This window comes from Pongo abelii, chromosome 12 (genome assembly GCF_028885655.2).
Source record: "Pongo abelii isolate AG06213 chromosome 12, NHGRI_mPonAbe1-v2.0_pri, whole genome shotgun sequence".
Taxonomy (NCBI): domain Eukaryota; kingdom Metazoa; phylum Chordata; class Mammalia; order Primates; family Hominidae; genus Pongo; species Pongo abelii.
In genome coordinates, this window is record NC_071997.2 from 41,830,066 (window position 1) to 41,853,418 (window position 23,353).

At 40.2% G+C, this 23,353-nt stretch overlaps 1 protein-coding gene and 1 pseudogene across 7 annotated transcripts in view; one reads left to right on the top strand and one right to left on the bottom strand.

Moving 5' to 3' along the window:
- The window catches only part of ANAPC1 (anaphase promoting complex subunit 1), a 117,464-nt gene extending 100,186 nt beyond the window's left edge, over positions 1–17,278 (bottom strand). For 4 of the 7 annotated variants that reach the window (XM_024242498.3, XM_054547928.2, XM_063713563.1 and 1 more), the window contains exons 1-7: positions 17,014–17,278; positions 13,689–13,925; positions 11,885–12,046; positions 6,396–6,447; positions 6,091–6,191; positions 5,414–5,496; positions 803–876 (exon numbers count right to left, since the gene is read on the bottom strand). In XM_024242498.3, coding sequence (XP_024098266.2) covers positions 803–876; positions 5,414–5,496; positions 6,091–6,191; positions 6,396–6,447; positions 11,885–12,046; positions 13,689–13,901 — 685 coding nt within the window. In that variant the 5' untranslated portion in view covers positions 13,902–13,925; positions 17,014–17,278. Of the gene's footprint in view, positions 1–802; positions 877–5,413; positions 5,497–6,090; positions 6,192–6,395; positions 6,448–11,884; positions 12,047–13,688; positions 13,926–16,920 lie in introns of all 7 variants that reach the window. The other 3 variants (XM_063713564.1, XM_054547929.2, XM_063713562.1) reach the window with 1 other exon arrangement.
- Positions 17,279–19,359: 2,081 nt separating this feature from the next.
- LOC100449695 (eukaryotic translation elongation factor 1 epsilon-1-like) lies at positions 19,360–21,057 on the top strand (annotated as a pseudogene).
- Positions 21,058–23,353: the final 2,296 nt, after the last annotated feature.

Genomic DNA, 23,353 nt, shown 5'->3' on the forward strand with positions numbered 1-23,353 from the left:
CAGGAGGCAGAGGTTGCAGTGAGCCAAGATCGCACCATTGTATTCTGGCCTGGGCAACAAGAGCAAAACTCTGTCTTAAAAAAAAAAAAAAACCATTCTTAGCTCACAAGCTTTACAAAAACATGCTGCAGGCCAGATTTAGCCCATGGCCTGCAGTTTGCCAAGACATAATATAGAAGATAAAAAGCAGCTGGGCACGGTGGCTCACCCCTGTAATCCCAGAACTTTGGGAGGCCAAGGTGGGTGGATCACCTGAAGTCAGGAGTTCAATACCAGCCTGGCTAACATGATGAAACCCCGTCTCCACCAAAAATATAAAAAATTAGCCAGGCGTGGTGGCGTGTGCCTGTAGTCCCAGCTACTCGGGAGGCTGAGGCAGGATAATCACTTGAACTCGGGAGGCAGAGGTTACAGAGAGCTGAGATCGAGCCACTGCACTCCAGCCTGGGCCACAGAGCAAGACCCCTCTCAAAAAAAAAAAAACCCAAAACAACAACAAAAAATAAACTTTACTTCATCCAAGTATCATTCATTTACTTATTAATTATTAAAGAACAAAGTCATCTACAGGTAGGTTAATAAATATATTGGTATTCCTCATTGATTCATACGCCTTATTTTTACTAAAATAACTGTTGAGCAGTTAATACCATGATATTCAAGAAATTCAAAATAGAAGTTATTTTTGTAAAATGTTTACATTATTTTTATAAGTCAGTTTTCATATAAGCGCCTTTATAATCTCCCTCACCAAAGTCAAAAAAAAAAGAGCTTATCTAAAAGAATATAGAAATACACTTACTTCCAGATTTACAAACAAGTGGAGTTATTTCATCTAGTGGGTGCAGCATGCTGAACATAGTGGGTAAAGGTTCTCTAGCAATAAACAAATAATCAATTAATTACCAATACGAGTATGTCTGTGCACAAATTTTGCACTTCTATTGCAAAGAAATCTCCAGATTACACAAGCAACTAGAAACCCACTATCTCAAAATGCAATCTTCTAAACTTTGTACATACTATTTTTCACAATGTCTTCTATTTCATTCCTAGAAATCTCTCCCCTTAGAGTAATTCTATCAACGCACGAACAGATGGAAATCAATATAGTCCAGGGAATTTCTGCAAACAGCAGTCATCACAGTACAGAACAAACGGAGTAATGTGCATAAAGCAGTCTTTTTTTATTGACCTCTTTTACTGGCAGTGTGTCTTTGGCAGCTAAGAAAGAAATTTATTCTCCCATACCTGCTGACAAAGGAATGCATTTTTTAAAAAAGGAAGAAAAAAACTACTTCAAGTAAATTAAAAGTCTGCTTTTTTTTTTTTTTTTTTTTTTTTGAGATGGAGTCTCACTTTGTTGCCCAGGCTAGAGTGCAGGGGCATGATCTCGGCTCACTGCAACATCCACCTCCCAGGTTCAAGTGATCCTCCTGTCTCAGCCTCCCAAGTAGTTGAGATTACAGGCACACACCACCATGCCCAGCTAGTTTTTTTGTATTGTTAGTAGAGACGGGGTTTCACCATGTTGGCCAGGCTGGTCTTGAACTCCTGACCTCAGGTGATCCACCTGCCTCGGCCTCCCAAAGTGCTGGGATTACAGGCGTGAACCACCGCACCTGGCCAAAAGCCTACATTTTTTAAGAAATTATTTTTTTTAGAGCGAAGACAGGCTTTCTTTCGAAGCAGAAAGAGTAAAATCTATAAGCAATTTATTTAAGACTTAGCAAGTGTCTACCTCTTGCACCACCACATGACAGGTGCCGTATGTTGCTGCCCTTCAGTGTGCTCACAATTCATAGGGAGACAAGATAAACACACCGCTAATAAACATCTACCATTTATTGCATACTTAATACCTACTAGGCCCTGTGTCAAAGCTTATATACATTTAGCTAGTTTAACTTTGCATAAGTCCTAAGAGATAAATGATAATATTCCTGTAATACATAAGGAAACTATAGCTAAGAAAGCACTAATGATCTGCTCAAAGCAGCACGATGAGAAAATGGCAGAGCTAAGAATTGAATCTTGTTATTTATTTTTTTTGAGACGGAGTTTTGCTCATCACCCAGCTGGAGTGCAGTGGTGCAATCTCGGCTCACTGCAACCTCCGTCTCCCAGGTTCAAGCGATTCTCCTGCCTCAGCCTCCCGAGTAACTGGGATTACAGGTGCCTGCCACCATGCTTGGCTAATTTTTTGTATTTTTAGTACAGACAGGGTTTCGCCACGTCGGGCAGGCTGGTCTCAAACTCCTGACCTCAGGTGATCCACCCACCTCAGCCTCCCAAAGTGGTGGGATTACAGGTGTGAGCCACCGCACCTGGCCAAATCTTTTTTGAAGCCATTTATTTGCATGTTCAATTTTACCACTTGGATTGGGAAAAAAGGCTAATTAAGTGCCAAGTGTGTAGAGCTCATGAGTGTACATACAGGCTGAGTATCCCTTATCTGAAATACTTGGGACCGGAAGTGTTTTGGATTATTTACCTCACACTAACAGTTGAGCAACCGTAATTCTTTTGGGGGTACAAGTGGCTTTTGGTGACACAGAATTATGTAGTGGTGAATTCTGAGATTTTAGTGCACCCGTCACCTGAGTAGTGTATGTTGTACGCAATACGTAGTTTTTTTATCCCACATCTTCTTCCCACCCTCCTCCTTCTGAGTCTTCGAAGTCCATTATAACACTCTGTATATAGCCTCTGCATACTCCTTGCTTAGCTCTCACTTGGAAGTGAGAACATGCAGTATTTGGTTTTCCATTCCTGGGTTACTTCACTTAGAATCATGGCCTCCAGTTCCATCCAACTTGCTGCAAAAGACATTATTTCATTTCCTCATTATGGCTGATTAGTATTCCATGGTGTATATATACATTTTCTTTATTCACTCATTGGTCAATGGGCACTTAGGCTGCTTCCCTATCTTTGCAATTGTGAACTGTGTAGCAATAAACATACATGCACATGTGTCTTTTTCATATAATGACTTTTTTTTCCTTTGGGTAGATACCCAGTAATGGGACTGCTAGATTGAATGGTAGATCCACTTTTAGTTCTTTAAGGAATCGCTATACTGTTTTCCATAGATGTCGTACTAATTATGTTCCCACCAGCAGTGTATAAGTATTCCCCTTCCACCACATCCATGCCAACATCTATTGTTTTTCTGACTCTTTCATAAGGGCCATTCCTTAAAGAGTAAGGTGATATCTCACTGTGCTTTTAATTTGTATTTCTCTGATGATTAGTGATATTGAGCAGTTTCATGTTTGTTGGCCATATGTATATCTTCTTTTGAGAACTGTCTACTCATGTCCTTTACCCACTGTTTGAGCTTTTTTCTTGCTGATTTGAGTTCCTTATATATTCTGGATACTAATGCTTTGCTGGATGCATAGTTTGCAAATATTTTCTCCCACTGTGTGAATTATCTGTCTATTCTGACATTTCTTTTGCTGTGAAGAAGCTTTTTATTTTAATCAGGTCCCATTTATTTATTGTTTTTGTTGCATTTGCTTCTGGTGTCTTAGTCATAAATTCCTTGCCTAGGCCAATGTCCAGAAGAGTTTGTCCAAGGTTATCTTCCAGAATTTTTATGGTTTCAGGACATAAAGTCTTTGATCCCTCTTGAATTGACTTTTGTATAAGGTGAGAGATAAAAAATCCAATTTCATTCTTCTAAAAAAGGTGTCAGTTTTCCCAGCACCATTTACTAAATAGGATGTCCTTCCCCCAATTTATGTTTTTGTATGCTTGTTTGTCAAAGATCAAATACTTGATTACAAGTATTTGGCTTTATTTCTGGTTTCTCTATTCTGTTCCATTGGTCTATATGCCTACTTTTATGCCAGTACCATGCTGTTTTGGTAATTATAGCCTTGTAGTGTATGTGATGGCTACATATTTGTTCTTTTTGCTTAGGATTGTTTTGGCTATTTTGGGCTCTTTTGGTTCCATATGAATTTTAGAATTGTTTTTTCTAATTCTATAAAAAAGATCTTATTTTGATGAGAATTATGGTGAAATCTATAGATTGCTTTTGGCAGTATGGTCATTTTCACAATATGGATTCTTCAAATCCATGATCATGGGATGTTACCATTTGTTTGTGTCATCTGTGATTTCTTTCAGCAGTGTTTTGTAGTTCTCCTTATAGAGATAATTCACCTCCTTGGTTAAGTATATTCATAGGTTTTTGTTTTTGGCTTTTTGCTGCTCTTATAAAAGGGATTGAATTTTTGGCCAGGTGTGGTGGCTCATGCCTATAATCCCAGCACTTTGGGAGACCAAGGTGGGCGGATCACCTGAGGTCGGGAGTTCGAGACCAGCATGACTAACATGGAGAAACCCCGTCTCTACTAAAAATACAAAAAATTAGCCAGGTGTGGTGGTGCATGCCTGTAATCCCAGTTACTCAGGAGGCTGAAGCAGGAGAATCACTTGAACTTGGGAGGCAGAGGTTGTGGTGAGCCCAGATCATGCCATTGCACTCCAGACTGGGCAACAAGAGCAAAACTCCGTCTCAAAAAAAAAGAGACTGAGTTCTTGATTTGATTTTCAGCTTTGTCACTGTTGTTGTATAGCGGTGCTATTGATTTCTGTACATTGATTTTGTAATCTGAGACTTCACTGCATTTATTTATCAAATCTAGGGGTCTTTTGGAGGAGTCTATAGGGTTTTCTAGGTATATAATCATATCATCAGCAAATAGTGATAGTATGACTTCCTCTGTTCAAATCTGGATGTCCTTTATTTCTTTCTCTTGCCTGATTGCTCTGGCCAGAACTCCCAGTACTATGCTGAATAGAAGTGGTGAAAGTAGGCATCTTTGTCTTCTTCCAGTTCTCAGGGGGAATGCTTTCAACTTTTCCCCATTCAGTATGATGTTGGCTGTGGGTTTGATGTATATGACTTTTATTAATTTGCGGTAAGTCCGTTCTATGCCTAGTTTGTTTTTATCATCAAGGGATGCTGAATTTTATCCAATGCTTTTTTCTGCATCTATTGAGATGATCATATGGTTTTTAATTGTTTATGTGATGTGTCACATTTATTGACTTGTGTATGTTAAACCATCCCTGCATCCCTGAGACGAAACCCACTTGATCATGACATATTATCTTTTTGATGACAGCAACCCTAATTTGAGAATCCAAAACCTGAAATGCTCCAATAAGCATTTCCTTTGAGTGTCATGCCAGAGCTCAACAAGTTGCAGATTTTGGAGAATTTCAGATTTTTGGATCAGGGATACTCAACTTGTACTGAGATGAGAGAAAATGGCATACATCTATGCTGTTAGCATGAAAATTATCATCATCTCAAACTTTGAGATAAACCTCAGAACCAACACACACACACAAATCCCAAGCAGTAATATTCTGAAGTGAATAAAATGAATACCTGGGTGAACCTGGAGGTACTTCATGTGAAGAAGCACTTCGTTCAAACAACAATCCATATTTAGTGGGCCAAACATTTGCAACCTTTCAGGTAAAAGGGTGGGAAAAGACAGAAGTAAGAGAACCTACCCCTTTATAAAATGTTTTAAAGAAACATTACAGAATGTTTTATTTTCCAATTTAGTAATAGCTTTACAAAGTAACATAATCATTAAATACAGTATTTTCTTAAAAAGTAATACAAATAAGCAACTCTAAGATAAAATCAAATCTAATAAAGAAGAGTTGTTCAATGTGAAATTCCTGCCACTGGCCAGTATCAGTAACAAAATGACAATGCGTTAACAATAGCCCTAGGCATTAAAAAGATGATGAGTAACAAAAAAAGACTGGTGTTATTCATATGCCTTATTTAACACAACCAAAAGTTCTTACATATCATTTAAACCAACAAACATATACCACAGAAGACTACCTAATTGACTTCATTAAATAACTTATTTTTGTGTGAAGTACAGAAAAATGGTAAGCCACTAAAGCTGCCAAAATTTAGTTATTTTGAGAAAAAATTACATTTTTGACTACTACGAAACATGAGACATAAGACATGCCTCTAAAACCAATTAATTCAAAAATGTTCTCCAACAAAACCCCCCAAAATTTGAAACACTTGTTTACCTGAAATGGTAAGGAAGCTATGTAATCCTTTCCTTCTATGCTATGCATGTTAATACATGAGCTTTGCAATATACATATGCATTTTTCTACTTCATTGCTACCTGAAAAGAAAGGGTACAACAAGACTTATGAGTTTTTTCCCCCAAAGGAGTTCAATCCTAACAGCACAAATTATTTAATGCACAACATAAAGATGCTTATGGTAAACCACTATTACTAGTGGCTACTTCATTTGAATGAAAAATACAATGAGATAAACATTTGGAATCATCATAAGAAAAATAAAATTTCAAAAAGAAACTTACTGTAGGCCTTTTCAGACTTATCCTGTGATATAATGAAGTCACACCACAATGCCTAAAATCAAAACAAAATGCTTACCTAAGAAAATTATATCTAAATAATCATCTATTAACTAATGGCATCTAAATAATAATAATAGCATCTACGTAATAACTTTGCCTCCTCAGCTCAACACGTACAATCATGGGAACAAAAAGAATAAGAAAAAATAAATTAGAGTAATAAATGATAAATATGATAAGGAAAGACAAAATATGTTTACTATTAAATTTTATGAAAAGATCCATTGGATTTAAAATTTTAAATTAAAAAAATAAATTTTACAAAAAGAGAAGAATCAAAAAACCTACCAGATAGAAACTTTGCAGCAAAAATTCAAATAGTGGCTCAAACCATACTAAACCCTATATCCTATACAAAACTAAAGATTATTCAAACTTTATAATCTCTAGATTAAACAATTGATCTTATTCTTAAAGACTCTCTCTAGACTGACTTTTGAAAAAGTATTTAGAAAAACTAACTCCTCACTTTCTTAAAAGCCCATCTTACAAAATATAAACTAGGAAAAGCTATTAAACTTTAACTGACATACTTGGCAATCACTTACTATTTAACAGCATTTTTCGTTTCTTTTTTTACTGTGGTCAAATATACACAATATGAAAATTAACATTTTAACAATTTTTAAGTAGACAATTCAGTGGCATTAACATTAAATTGACGAGCTTGGTACAATTTGTGAGCTTGTAAAATACTGCACATTTCCAGAACTTTTTCCTCATCTCAAACAGAAACTCCGTGCCCATTAAACAATAACTCCCCATTTCCCAATGCCCTGAGTTCTGGTAACCTCTATCCCACTTTCCCTATGAAAGGCCTGTGCTAGGTATCTCATGTAAGTGAAACTGTACGACATTTGTCCTTTTATATCTATTTTATTTCACTTAACATAATGTTTTCAAGGTTCATCCATGTTATGGCATGTATCAGAATTTTATCCCTTTTTAAAGCTAAACAATATTCCACTGTTAGCATATACCACATTTGTTTATCCATTCATCTGTCAATGGACATGGGTTGTTTCTACCTTTTGGCTATCATAAATAATGCTGCTGGAAACACTGGTGTACAAGTACCTATGAGTCCCTGTTCTCAATTCAATTGTGCATATATCTAGAAGTGGAACTGCTGGATCATAATGGTAATTCTACGTATAACTTTTCTTTTAAGAGATGGGGTCTCACTCTGTCACCCAAACTGCAATGCAAGGCATGATTCTAGCTCACAGCAGCCTAGAACTCCTGGGTTCACATGACCCTGCTGCCTCAGTCTCCTGAACAGCTGGGAGTACAGGCATGCACCACCATGCCTTGCTATATGTATAACTTTTTGAGAAATCGCCAAACTTTTCCACAGCAGCTATGTTACATTCCCATCAGCAATGCACAGGAGTTCCAATTTCTGGACATCCTCACCAACATTTGTTATGTTTCTTTAATAACAGCCAACCTAGTAGTGTAAAGTCGTATCTCATTGTGGTTGTAATTTGCATTTGCCTAATGATTAGCGAAGCTGAGCATCTTTTCATGTGCTTATTGACCATGTGTGCATCTTTAGAAAAATGTCCATTTAAGTCCTTCCCCCCAATTTTTTAATTGGGTAGTTTGTTTTATTGTTGAGTTGTGGGAGATTTTAATGGTTAAGAAACGAAAATTCATGAAGAAAACCATGCATGAGAGCTGTGCTCCAACCTGAAATGTCCAAAATCTACAATGCACCAATTACAGTCTCAACTTCCTTTCATGAAATCCCATCCTCTCAGCCTCTAAAAGTAAATATTTTAACATCTCTTTTATCCCTGATATCTAAGAGATCACTAACCCCTTCCATATCTCCCTCTGCTTTATCACCTCTTCTTTGCCAAGGCACCAATCTTTTACCTGAACAGTCACAAAATAGTGCACCTGACAACAGTCTCCCTCCTCTCCAGTCAATCCTATATATTGCTAACAAAGCAATCTCTTCTCAAAACACAAAATTGATCACTTCCATTTTAAAATCCTTGGCAGGCTCCCTTCAGCACACAGTTTAAAATCCAAATTCCTTGGTTTATAAACAAGGCCCTTTGGTCTGTATACCGCCAGCATCCACTTGCATCTCTCCACACCTACACTTTGTGTACAGCCATTCTGAAGTTTAAAAAGTCATCTTTTTCCATAATTCTTTTTGCTGTTATTTCCTCTGCCTAGAATGCCCTTCTGCCACCATTTTATAACACAAATAGCATCTTCTTTGAAAAACCCTCCCTTTGGCACTCAGTCCTTTGGGCTCTCATCACTCTGTGGACAGGCAGTTATTATACAGCATTCAGAATACAGTATTTCAGTTGATCTGTTTGTTCTCCTTTCTAGGCTATGAGTTCTTCAATGGCAGAAACTACATTCACCTTTGTAGCCCCAGCATAATGTCTGAAACAGAGTGAGACTAAATACTTGCAGAAGACCAGGCACAATAGCTCACGCCTGTAATCTCACCACTTTAGGAGGCCAAGCCAGGAGGATTGCTAGAGCCCAGGGGTTCAAGACCAGCCTGGACAACATAGTGAGACCCCCATCTCTATTAAAAAACAAAAAGAATAAATGAAAAAATAAAAAGAACCACCAAAAAAAAAATACTTGCAGGATAAGTAAAACAATGAACAGACAAAATCTGAGTCACACATACCTGATATTATTTCATTAACAAAATAGAAAATCATCTTTCTCCATATTAGCAAGAAGATTAAATAACAATATATTTTCCAGATCAAAAGACTGAAATTCCAAATCTTACAATTACACTTACAAGTGATCTTAAGATAAAGGAGATAATACATCTCACTGCACTTCCATAGAATCTAGTAAATAGGCAACTGTTCTTGGAGAAATTAAGATGAAGATATAGAAGCAAAGAACTACTTGGATATCATCAAATGCACTTTTCACATCTATACTAACTATATGAATTATATGGGAAAAAAATTACCATCAAAAAGATCACTGGCTTCAACACTCCAGGACACAAATGCTTTTACACACGCCCTCAAATGTTGGAATAACGATTCACTTTATCCTTTCCAATAAATAGTTAGAATACAGTACTCATCAGGAAACAGTTAATGGCAGGTGGGAGGAATGGGAGGAAGCAGTGTCCAGATACAAAGATTTCAGCATTTACAAAAATGAAACTTAACATTAGTCAAAGCCTCCAAAACCTCTTGTCAACCCTAATTCAACTACAATAAATGCATTAGTTCTTCCTCCAACTTTTTGTTATAAAAATTTTCAGTAAGAAAAGTTGAAATAATGCAGCAAACATATTTCACCTAAACCCAACAATCATGAAAATTTTGCCATATTTGTTTGTGTGTGTGCATTTGTGTACATATGGGATTTTTGGAATGGGAATGCTGACTGTCTAAAAATAAATTGCACACACATCATGACATTTCACCCCTAAATACTTCACCATGCCTTTTCTAAAAATAAAGATGTTCTCCTATAAAACCATAAAATCATCATCCCTAAGAAAAAAATAATACTTCTCTAACATCAGCTACTGGCCAGTAATTTTCAACTTTCCCAAATTTTCCCCAAAAATATCTTTTTAGCTAGTTTTCTAAAACCAGGACTCAAAGTTCATTTAACAAGGTTCAAAAAATACTGCATTTGGTGATATCTCTTTAGTCTCTTTCAATGTAGAACAGTCCCCACCTTTTTTTCTTTCTCCATGACTTTTTTAAAGAAACCAGAATGTAGACTATAAACTTTTTACAATGGAAAATTTCAAATAATACAAAGTAAACAGAATAGGATACTGAATCCCCATCAGCCAGTTTTCATAATTATCAAGCTTGGCCGGGCGCGGTGGCTCACGCCTGTAATCCCAGCACTTTGGGAGGCTGAGGTGGGTGGGTGGATCACAAGGTCAGGAGATCGAGACCATCCTGGCTAACACAGTGAAACCCCAGCTCTACTAAAAATATAAAAACAAAATTAGCCGGTTGTGGTGGCGGGCACCTGTAGTCCCAGCTACTCAGGAGGGTGAGGCGGGAGAATGGCATGGACCTGGGAGGCAGAGCTTGCAGTGAGCCGAGATCATGTCACTGCACTCCAGCCTGGGTGACAGAGCAAGACTCCATCTCAAAAAACAAATAAATAAATAAACAGTAATAATAATAATCAAGCTTTAGCCACTCCTATCTCATCTATTTCCTTATCTCATGGTATTTTAAAATATAATTCTCTATTGCCTATATTTCCTATAAACAGGAAGTTAGGTCTAAATACTCATATTTTTGGGAAGAAAACTTAGATGACATCATGTACTTCATTCTGTATTACAGCTAGAAGCACAAAACATTCCTTCATGCTAAACTCAATCACTTGATTGAGGTGGAGACTGACAAATAACTCCAAAGTAGAGGTACATCTGTTCCTTCACATTTACCAGGTAACCCACAGGGTGATATGTTGGTGCCATGGTAATATTCTTTCAACCAACAGTGTTAGTATCCATTTACAATCCTTGTTTGAATCAATTATTGCACTGGAGGTTACAAAATGGTGATATTCTAATTCTACAATTCCTTTTACATTTATTAGCTAGCATTCTTCTCTAAGTAAGAGCTTTCCTTCATCAAATGGAGATGAACTGCATGTCTTCCTGAAAAAAAATGGCAAACGCTTAATTCTTTCCCTTTCATTATCAACTTTCGGAACAGTTAGTTATAACAGCCAACTGCAATGGTTGCAAAGCAGATTTTTTCCTTTCTCTCTACTACTATGAATCTCACGATTTTTATTTATTCAAATCTTTGCAATCAATTATAGTAATCACGTGTTAAAATATTTCTGTACCCTTAATGTTTTATAGGTTTTTGCTGGCAATAACAAATTGTATTACATAAGGACAGAGTGTTTAAAGATTATCATTAATGGCCGGGCGCAGTGGCTCACGCTTGTAATCCCAGCACTTTGGGAGGCCGAGGTGGGCGGATCATGAGGTCAGGAGATCGAGACCACGGTGAAACCCCGTCTCTACTAAAAATACAAAAAATTAGCCGGGCGTGGTGGCAGGCGCCTGTAGTCCCAGCTACTCGGAGAGGCTGAGGCAGGAGAATAGCATGAACCCGGGAGGCGGAGCTTGCAGTGAGCCGAGATGGCGCCACTGCACTCCAGCCTGGGTGACAGAGCGAGACCCCGTCTCCAAAAAAAAAAAAAAAAAAAAGATTATCACTAAAGTGACAAAGGAGAGTGTAAAAAAAGTTAAAAAATTAAATTTTTATTTTCCTGCCATTATCTTCACATTACATTATGTCATGTTACAACGTACACCCAGCTGCTGAGATCATTATGCTGGTTTTATAATTTCTGTTAAATTTTAAAACAAAACTTTTTTTTAATTGCATTAAATAGTGAATCAAATGCTAAAATTCAAATCAACTCACCTGCTGAACAGGACTGTCAACTGTAAACGCTTTATAAACTGCCAATGCCTGGCTTTTACTTCCTTTGCTCCATATCACCATATTTCCAGCAACATAGAGTTCCTCATCATAGTCCACGTCTTCTCCAATTTCACTTACTCCTTTCCTTAACTGCCAGCTTTCCTTAAAAATTAACACATGTAAAACATATTCAAGCACTCTTTTTATGTTCTTCAAAAATCTGAAACAAAATTTATTTGCCCATGGAGTAAGACTCAATTCAAATACAACTCCTACAAAGTTTGGTATACTGATTAACAGAGGATGTGGATACATGCATTACATTACAGAATTACATGAAGAATTTACTCAATAATTCTCTATATTGAATGTTTCATATTATTCCTCTATATTACTCTGCCAAAAACAAAAACGAACAAAAAGTACACCTTCTCTATAGTTCCAAAAGTCAAATCACATGCTTGGGAGACTAAAAGGACATATTAAGTATATGAGGTAGGGTAGGGAAAGGACAGTGAGGTGCACATGGGAATCACTCGGGGAGTTTACGCACAAATGCAGACTTCCCGCTTCGCAGTCACATATATATTCACCTTCTTTTCCTTTGTCCCACCCACCAAAATGAATGGAAGAAAGAGAAGTTTCCATTTGTAACTACATAGGCTTTCCCTCCCTGAGATTTTGGTATCCCAAAGGGATATGACAATGGAATAAGGCAGGAGGGATTCATTTTCTGACACACACTTACATCTCATTCCCCTACTTAAGAACTATTACTCGCCAAGTGTGGTGGCTCACGCCTGTAATCCCAGCACTTTGGGAAGCCGAGGCAGGTGGATCACCTGAGGTCTGGAGTTTGAGACCAGCCTGACCAACATGGAGAAATCCCGCCTCTACTAAAAAAAAATACAAAATTAGCTGGGCATGGTGGCACATGCCTGTAATCTCAGCTACTCAGGAGGCTGAGGCAGGAGAATCGCTTGAACCCAGGAGGCAGAGGTTGCGGTGAGCTGAGATCGTGCCATTGCACTCCAGCCTGGGCAACAAGAGTGAAACTCCATCTCAGGAAAAAAAAAAAACTATTACTCTACCTACTTTTGTGGCATTTCTTCTCTCCTTTAGAAACATCTAAATCTTCTGCAGCAGGGACTACTTCTAATCTCTACCATTTAATCATTAAATAACATGAAACCTGGTCCCCACAAACTAAGTGAAAAGAAAAAGGTTGAAAATGGACGACAATCATACTACTGAACCTGACTCATATTATAAAACCACAAGTTGGCCGGGCACAGTGGCTCATGCCTGTAATCCCAGCACTTTGGGAGGCCGAAGCGGGTGGATCACCTGAGGTCCGGAGTTCAAGACCAGCCTGACCAACATGGAGAAACCCCATCTCTACTAAAAATACAAAATTAGCAGGGGTGGTGGTGCATGCCTGTAATTCCAGCTACTCGGGAGGCTGAGGCAGGAGAATCACTTGAACCCGGGAGGCAGAGGTTGCGGTGAGCCGAGACTGCACCACGGCACTCCAGCCTGGGCAAAAAGAACAAAACTCCATCTCAAACAAAAAAATTAAAAAATAAAAAATAAATAAAACCACAAGTTATAGAGGGTATCTAAATAAGTCGCTATGACAATGTAATAAAGTCATTATTTTCAACATTTATTGAAATTACCACATCTTAACTCTACCCGAGAAGTGGCATCACACCGATCTCTCAGTTGCGTCTCAGTAGCCTTAAATTACAAGTAGATTATATCACTCTACATTTCAAAAACACAATGGGAAACTCAATGGAACCTTCTGTTTCTCGTGGATTGTAACCTCCTGAAGGGATCCCACCAAGCCAGCAGCACCATCAGAAGACCATAATTCAGAAGCTGGCTGCAGCTGGCGAAGTTGAAGGTTCAAAGCATTAGGGTGGTGCTTGCAGTGGTCTCGACCAAAAGGAACAAATTCCTGCAAATCCCTGGCTGCAATCATCGTTGCCCTTTCTTCATAGAAGTTCGACATGGGTTCCAAATATCAACATTATTTCTGTATGAATTCAAACACATTCTGGTCAGCTTCCAGACTCAAAACTAGAATAAAAATACCATAAACACATAAGTCATTTATCCTTACATAGGTGTCAAGTAATTATATCAGATTGGTAAGTATATAAGTTGGTCATAACATAAAACGGCATTCTAGATCTGATTCTTTCAGACAATTGCAATTATCACATTTTAGTCACAGACTGACAGTTACCACTATAGAAAACCACTGAGATGCAACAAGTACTTATGTCCCGCACCACCTATCCCGTGTTTCCTACTACTATACGCTAATTTTTCCATACTTTATATATGAAGTATTTAGACAAGTTATATTCTATAGTCCCATAACTACATGGCTTCTCGACATTTAAGGTCATTTCTGGTTAGATGCCAGAACCTCATTTGAAAAGTACATCTAAGGGATCATTGCCATATTGGAATAAAACAATAAAAAACCACATATTACTCTAATTCATCAGAGGTTGAACTGCTTTCAGCTGACCAATCTACAAAAGACATAAGTTATCAAATGTCATAAGTAGCTGTGACACCCCCAATCCCACCTAAATATATAACTACAATCAATTTCAATTATTGGTCAAAACCCAAAGAACTGAGGCATGAAAAACTCTAGCCATGGAACAGTTATGCTTGTGGATTTAAGGGTACTAGGTTTTAATTAATTATTACATCTAATTAATCTAATTATTAATCTATTACAGTACAGTTTATTACTTAAAAAATGTGGATGAACTGTTCAAGCCTTCATCACAAGGTTAGGAAGCAGCCAGGCTTTAGACAAAAGTACAGATAAGCATAATTAGATTGCCCTTTGATCCACTTTCCTGTACCTGCTTATATATACCACGTTCCTATAGATAGCATTTTTAATGTTAGGAGCCTAAGACTTTTGAGATGATGCAAGCTAGTCTTAACACACCATCAAGGAACCACATTAGCACGAGAATGTGGTTTATCTCTCGGTCCTATGACTTCATCCTTCATTCTCTGACCAATCAATACCTTAGCCCACTACCCTCTCTTTAAAACCTCTGGACCAGGCGCGGTGGCTCACACCTGTAATCCCAGCACTGTGAGAGGCTGAAACGGGCGGATCACCAGGTCAGGGGATCGAGACCATCCTGGCTAACATGGTGAAACTCCATCTCTACTAAAAATACAAAAAATTAGCTGGACTTGGTGGCGGGTGCCTGTAGTCCCAGCTACTCAGGAGGCTGAGGCAGGAGAATGGCGTGAACCCAGGAGGCGGAGGTCGCAGTGAGCCGAGATCATGCCATTGTACTCCAGCCTGGGCAACAGAGCAAAACTCTGTTTCAAAAAAAAAACCAAAAAAAAACAAAAAACCTCTAGACCTTAACTCTTTGGGGAGGCTGACTTGAAGTTTCCTTAGTCTCCTAGTTCGGTGGCCCTGCAAGTAAAACACTTTATCTGCTGCAATCCCCGTTGTTTCCGTGTATTGACTTGCTGCTCATAGGGCAAGAGACCTATATGGTTACACAAACACCCAAAGCCTATGTAGTTCCTTTGCAGCTCCTCCAAAGCCACAAAGTTATTTTGCTGTGAATTAAATGTTATCCTTGGCCAGGCGCGATGGCTCACGCCTGTAATCCCAGCACATTGGGAGGCCGAGGCAGGAGGATCACCTGAGGTCAGGAGTTTGACACAAGCCTGGCCAACATGGTCAAACCCTGTCTCTACTAAAAATACAAAAAAAAAAAAAAAAAGTACTCAGGCAAGGTGTGGGCGCCTGTAATCCCAGCTACTTGGAAGGCTAAGGCAAGAGAATAGCTTGAACCTGGGAGGCAGAGGTTACAGTGAGCCGAGATTGCACCATTGCACTCCAGCCTGGGGTACAAGAGCGAAACTCCATCTCAAAAAAAAAAAAAAGTTATTCTGGATATAATTGTGTCACAAAACATGACACAAGTTTTGTTTTTCCTCCTGCTAGAAATAAATGAGTACTGGGACACTTGAACTTGGAACACAAGTAAAAAGTGCCTTATAAAACTTACAAGGGGCAGGGCATGGTGGCTCACGCCTGTAATCCCAGCACTTTGGGTGGCCGAGACAGGCGGATCACGAGGTCAGGAGTTCAAGACCAGCCTGGCCAAGATGGTGAAATCCCATCTCTACTAAAAATACAAAAATTAGCCAGACGTGGTGGCGGGCGCCTGTAATCCCAGCTACTTGGGAGGCTGAGGCAGAGACTTGCTTGAACACGGGAGCCGGAGGTTACAGTGAGCCGAGATGGCGCCACTGCACTCCAGCCTAGGAGACAGAACAAGACTCCTTCTCAAAAAAAAAAAAAAAACCCCACAAGAAAAAAACCTTAAAAGAAAACAACAAAATTCAGCTGGTCTTCCTATATTTTATTCAACAGAATAACCAACATCAACGAACTTTTGACTTTATGAAACGTTAGTTCTGCAATTTTATAATGTTATGTTCTTATAACTTTGAGAGAAAACTACAGAATTGTTAAAGAATTATTTATCACTTTGTACCGATTAATGCCACATATTTAATATTTTTTCAGTACCCCAAACTTTTAGAAATGTTTTTACTTGTTACGTGCAACATAAACAGCTACACATAAAAATACTATTAAATTCATATGCTATAAATAACAGTATCAGCAATGATTCCTACAAACACTACCCTGCCAAAAAAAAAAAAAAAAGGAGACCCAAATGCGCACTAACGGGAGCTTAAGTCTCCACAAGAGCTTCCCCAGCCGTTCTAGAGGACGGTGAAAACAGGCTGAGAGCCCGAGGCTCAGAAAATCAGCTCAGAGGGGCTGGAGGCCAGGCTAGAAGCTGAGGCTGCACAAGGGATGCTGGGCACAGCTCAGGAAAGAGGTTGGCAACCAGTGAGCCGGAAGGAGCACCCCAGCCCGCAGGCCAGGAGCTCCCTCAGCCCCGGGGAACGCTCAAGGCCCTCCCTCGGGTTCCCAGTCCCCAGGGTTTCCAGACCTACGGCCACCAGGAGAGGATCGGCCTCGGGACGGGTGCGAGAGTCACGCGGCGCGCGACAGACCACCAAGTGCTGCGGTCCGGCGCTCGCACCTGTATAACTTGGGACGCGTCAGGCGCGGCGAGCCCCGGCTGCTCCCCGGAGGCGCAGGGGCCGAGGAGGCCCGAGGGCAGCGGCGGGGTCCGTCACAGTGACTCTTCGGCTGCGGCAGCTTCTCATTCCCTCTCCCTTCCCTATTCCGGAGGAAGAACGGGCAACAGCAGCGGGCCCGAGTGCTAATGGCAGGAAGGCGTGGGAGACGTTCAAATGGACGCGTCCATCTTGACTTTCCCGTCTTGCCTCGCGCCAGGGCGGGGCATCGCGGGAGGCGCGAGGCGTCCTAGCAGTGCTGGCGCCTGCGCTGTTGCAGAAAGACCGTGGCGGGGTAGAACTTGTGGGCTATTTCCACCTTCCGTGCGAGTGATCCGAACCCCGAAGCTGGATTCTGTCTGCTACAGTCTGTACAGTGATGGGATCTTCCTGGCGTCCAAATTTTCTTTAGCTCATGTCACTAGGGACCTGAACTGCCTTATAGATCTCAGGGTTTTTTCTTCTGGTTTCGCTTCCGCCTCCTGACCCCACGTGGAGGTAGGCACCTCAGGCTGAGGGTGGGGAGCAGGGGTTGCTGATTTTCTCTACGTGCAGTGCGTGCCCTATGCCTTTTTCGGTCCATACTCTTCGAAGAGTCGATGAACTGTGTGAAGGTCCTCACAGAAACGTTACTTGGAATTCCCAGATTCAGAGACACTTCTTGAGGCGATTCAAAGACCCAAGTTAAGAACCCCAGCGTCCACTCGCGCCTGTAATCCCAGCACTTTGGGAGGCGAGGCGAGAGGATTGCTGGGGCCCAAGAGTTTGAAACCAGCCTGGGCAATATAGCGAGAACCTGTCTCCACAAACGAAAAATTTTAAAAATTAGCCTGGCGGCGTGGTGCGCACCTGTAGTCCCAGCTGCTTGGGAGTCTGGAGGATCACTTGAGCCGGGAGTTGGAGGCCACAGTGAGCTATGATCGCGCCACTGCACTCCAGCCTAGGCAACAGAGCAAGACCTTGTCTCAAAAAAAAAAAAAAACAGAATGGGTTATAGGAGAAAGGTTAGAAACAAAGATTCATGAAACAGTTAAAGTTAAATAAATACAAATATACCTAATTGACATTTTAAACTTGTGTGTGTGTGTGTGTGTGTGTGTGTGTGTATTTTCTTGAGACAGAGTCTCGCTCTGTCACCCAGGCTGGAGTGCCCTGGCGCGATCTCGGCTCACTGCAACCTCCGCCTCCCGGGTTCAAGCGATTCTCCTGCGTCAGCCTTCTGAGAAGCTGGGATTACAGGCGCCCACCACCACGTCCAGCTAATTTTTGTATTTTTAGTAGAGACAGGGTTTCACCACGATGGCCAGGCTGGTCTTGAACTCCTGACCTTGTGATCCTCCCGCCTCGGCCTCCCAAAGTGCTGAGACTACAGGCGTGAGCCACTGCGCCCGGCCAATATTTTAAACTTTTTTTTTTAAAGTTTGGATTTACAGAAAAACTGCAGATAGTCCAAAAATTTCCCACATACCCTATACCCAGTTTCTACATCCAGTTTCCCTATTATTAGTATTTTACATTAGTATAGTACATTTGTTAAAATTAATGAAATATCAACACATTATTAGTAATTAAAATTCATACTTTATTCCGTTTTTTTTTAAGAGAGTCTTGCTGTGTTGCCTAGGCTAGAGTGCATTAGCACAAACACAGCTCACTGCAGCCTTGAACTCCTGTGCTCAAGCAGTCCTCCTGCTTCAACCCCCCAAGCAGATGGGACTCCAGGTGTAAGCCACTGCATTAGTTTGTAGAATATTCCTTAACTGAAATTTTTCTGATGTTTCTTCATGATTATCCTGGGGATATGGATTTTGGGAAGGAAGATCATAAAGTGTCATTTTCATCACATCATATCAAAGGTACTTATCAACAGCATCACTTATCGCTGCTGATGTCAACCTTGATCACCTGAGATAGTGTTTGTCAGATTTCTCTACTATGATGTTACATTTCCCCACTTTCCATATTGTACTCTTTGGAAGGAAGACAATATGTGCAGCCCTCAGTTATAGAGTGAGGCCAATTGATTTTGTTGTTGTTTTACAAACTTGCAAAAGCAAATGAAGGAGGGAAGCATCTTTTCAACAGTTAGTGTTGCAATATTTGTATATTCATATGGAAAAAAATGAATCTTGGTTCATACTACACACCATATACAAAAATTAAAGTGCATCAAAGACCCAGATATGAAAGTAAAGCTGCCGGGCGCGGTGGCTCACACCTGTAATCCCAGCACTTTGGGAGACCAAGGCGGGCGGATCACCTGAGGTCAGGAGTTCAAGACCAGCCTGGCCAACATGGTGAAACCCCGTCTCTACTAAAAATACAATAAATAAATAAATAAATAAAATAGCCAGGCGTGGTGGCAGGCGCCTGTAATCCCAGCTACTCAGGAGGCTGAGACAGGAGAATCACTTCAACCTGGGAGGCAGCGGTTGCAGTGAGTCGAGATCACGCCATTGCACTCCAGCCTGGGGTACAAGAGCGAGACTTTGTCTCAAAAAAATAAAAATAAAAAAAAAAGAGTAAAGCTATGCACTTAGAAGAAAACATAGCTGTAAATCTTCATAACCTTGGATTAGGCAATGATGTCTTAAATATGATACCTAAAGCACAAGGAACCTAGGAAAAAAATTGATAAGTTGGATAAAGTTTTAAATTTTGTGCTTCAAATGTATTGTCAAGAAAGTGAAAAGACAACTCACAGAATGGGAGAAAAGATTTGCAAATAATCTGATAAGAGTCTGTTATCCAGAATATGTGAAGAAGTCTTACAACTCGACATAAAAAGACAACCCAATCTAAAAATGGGCAGAGGATTTGAACAGACATTTTCCCAAAAATCTATTATACAAGTGGCCAAAAAAGACGATAAAAGATGACCAACATCATTAGTCATTAGGGAAATATAAGCCAAAACCACTTCACACCCAGTAGGATAGCTATAATCAAAAAGACAGAAAATAACAAGTGTTCATGAAGATTTGGAGTTATTTGACCCCTTGCACATAATTGATGGGAATGTAAAATGGTGCAGCCGCTTGGTAAAACAGTTTGACAGGTTCTCAAAAAGTTAAACGTTGGTCTCTTCCAGGAGCTACCGCCAGAAGATGGCGGCGGCCGCCAAGTTGTCACTACTGGAGAAGTCCCTGGGACTGAGTAAGGGGAATAATTAATAAAGTGCTCAGGGCGAGTGACAGATTCTGGTTCTTCAAACAAACAATGGTCCAAGTCTAACAGGATTGACTACTATAGCAGCTCATCTAGTCAAGCAAGCTAACAAAGAATCTTTGCTGGGGAGTACTGCAGAAGAAAAAGCAATAGTTCAGCAATGGTTATAATACAGAGTCACTCCAGTAAAAATGATATCCACACACTTTTTTTTTTTTTTTTTTTTGAGACGGAGTCTTGCTCTGTCGCCCAGGCTGGAGTGCAGTGGCGCTCTCTCTGCTCACTGCAAGCTCTGCCTCCTGGGTTCACGCCATTCTCCTGCCTCAGCCTCCCGAATAGCTGGGACTACAGGCACCCGCCAACCACGCCCGGCTAATTTTTTTGTATTTTTTTATTAGAGACGGGGTTTCACCGTGTTAGCCAGGATGGTCTCGATCTCCTGACCTTGTGATCCTCCCACCTCGGCCTCCCAAAGTGCTGGGATTACAGGCGTGAGCCACCATGCCCAGCCCACACCCTGTTGAAGGATCTTATTTCATATCTTGAAGATAAAGTCTACCTTACAGGATATAACTACCTTTGCAGATATCCTATTGTACTATGGACTTCATCGCTTTATAGTTGACCTGACAGTTCAAGAAAAGAAGAAATATCTTAATGTGTCTCGCTGGTTTTGTCACATTCAGCATTATCCAGACATCAGGCAACATCTGACTAGTGTTGTCTTCATCAAGAACAGACTATACACTAATTCCCACTAGAAGCTATCCGTGCCGTACAGAAGATGTATTAAAAATGTTTTAAATGGAAAATATATTCTGACCACAGGACTAATATAAATTAATATACAGTCATTCATTATTTGTTGAAGTTGATAGGATTTTTAAAGTGTCAACTTGTGTCTGAATATTTTATTTGTTCTTTTGTTGAAGTTTTTTTTTTGTTTTTTTGTTTTTTTTGAGACGGAGTCTCACTCTGTCACCCAGGTTGGAGTGCAGTGGCGCAATCTCAGCTCACTGCAAGCACCGCCTCCCAGGTTCACGCATTCTCCTGCCTCAGCCTCCCAAGTAGCTGGGACTACAGGTACCCACCACCACGCCTGGCTAATTTTTTGTGTTTTTAGTAGAGACGAGGTTTCACCGTGTTAGCCAGGATGGTCTTGATCTCCTGATCTCGTGATCTGCCCATCTCAGCCTCCCAAAGTACTGAGATTACAGGTGTGAGCCACCGTGCCCGGCCTTTAGTTGAAGTTTTGCAATGTTTTATGTAAAAATTTAACTGCTATTAAAAAAACAAGTTGAGATCAAGTTACAAAATTAACCTTGTTTTTAACAAATGACATTTATTTCAATAGAAGTTGCAAATCAGTGGTTTAATCTTAAAAAAAATTAGGTGTTCTTTCAATGGTTGACATATTTGGCTATGTATTAACCTCTCTTTCATGTTCTCAAATTTATTTTCCCCTTTTGGGTATTTATGGAAGTTTGTTAAGAACTGTGATTAAAAAAAAAAAAAAAAAAGGCCGGGCACGGTGGCTCACACCTGTAATCCCAGCACTTTGGGAGGCCAAGGCAGGTGGATCACCTGAGGTCAGGAGTTTGAGACCAGCCTGGCCAACATGGTGAAACCCCTGTCTACTAAAAATACAAAAATACTAAAAAAATTAGCCAGGCACAGTGGCAGGCGCCTGTAATCCCAGCTACTCAGGAGGCTGAGGCAGGAGAATTGCTTGAACCCGGGAGGCAGAGGTTGCAGTGAGCCAAGATGGCGCCATTGCACTCTAGCCTGGGGAACAAGAGCAAGACTTCATCTCAAAAAAAAATCTGTGTGTCTACGCTAGATACCCTTAGATGACACATATATGTTTGTGACCTATCTATCTCCAAAGTTGAGAAACAGACAGAAAGAGTTACAAACAAGCTATTATAAAAGATTAATTACTATACCTTGCTTTTATGAGGAAGGGAAAAGGCTTTTTATTTTTAATTTTTACACACAAAAACAACCACAAGCTTAGGTTTTACAACTTCAGCCACAGGTCCAAAGGAAATTCAGAACTCAAAAACTCACCAATCTAGCAGCAGCTCCATCATGCACACACATTTTTTTTTTCCCCTTCCTCCCTTCCTTCCTGCCTTCCTTTTCTCCTTTCTTTCTTTGACATAATTGTGCTCCTAGTGGCAAGCAAACAAGACAGATACCATAAAGAATGCCAGAAGCTTGCAGTGAGCCAAGATTGCACCACTGCACTCCAGCCTGGGTGACAGAGGAGACTCTGTCTCAAAAAAAAAAAATGATTATTGAGCTCAGTGCGTTGGCTCATGCCTGTAATCCCAGCATTTTGGGAGACCAAGGTGGCAGATCACCAGAGATTAGGAGTTCGAGCCCTTAGGAGTTCAAGACCAGCCTAGCCAACATGGTGAAACCCCGTCTCTACTAAAAATACAAAAATTTAGCCGGACATAGTGGCTCATGCCTGTAGTCCCAGCTACTCGGGAGACTGAGACAGGAGTATCACTTGAACCCACGTGGCAGAGGTTGCAGTGAGCTGAGATCTTGCCACTGCACTCCAGCCTGGGCAGAGCAAGACTCTGTCTCAAGAAAAAAAAAAAAAAATTATTATCAGTTGATTTCCTGTTGTCTGCCACCTGACAGATCACCAAATCACCAGCCATTCCCAGGAAATGACAAGAGCCAGACCTCTAATTTCAGCGTGTTGTGCAGCAAATGGAATCTCTTATATGTACCATCTCCATTTCTCCAACAAACTATAAGAATAAGAAACTTATTTCCAAGATGGTTTTGGCACGTAGAATGGAATCCTTTTGTATGTGCCATCTCAATTCCTCTAAAACTACAAAGACAAAGCACTTAGACGCTGTATTTTGCTCAAGAAACTAAATGGAGTTGCTTACAGGCATTATGTGGTTTCCCAATAAATTATAAGTACAGTTTCCCAATAAATTATAAGTGCAGTTTCCCAATAAACTACAAAACCTAGACCTCTGTGCTTCTGGTATGTTCTTCAGCATGCCGAATGGAGTCTTCTACATCTGCCATCTATTGGGAACAGGCCCCAAAATCTGGCCATAAACTGGCCCCAAAACTAGCCATAAACAAAATCTCTGCAGCATG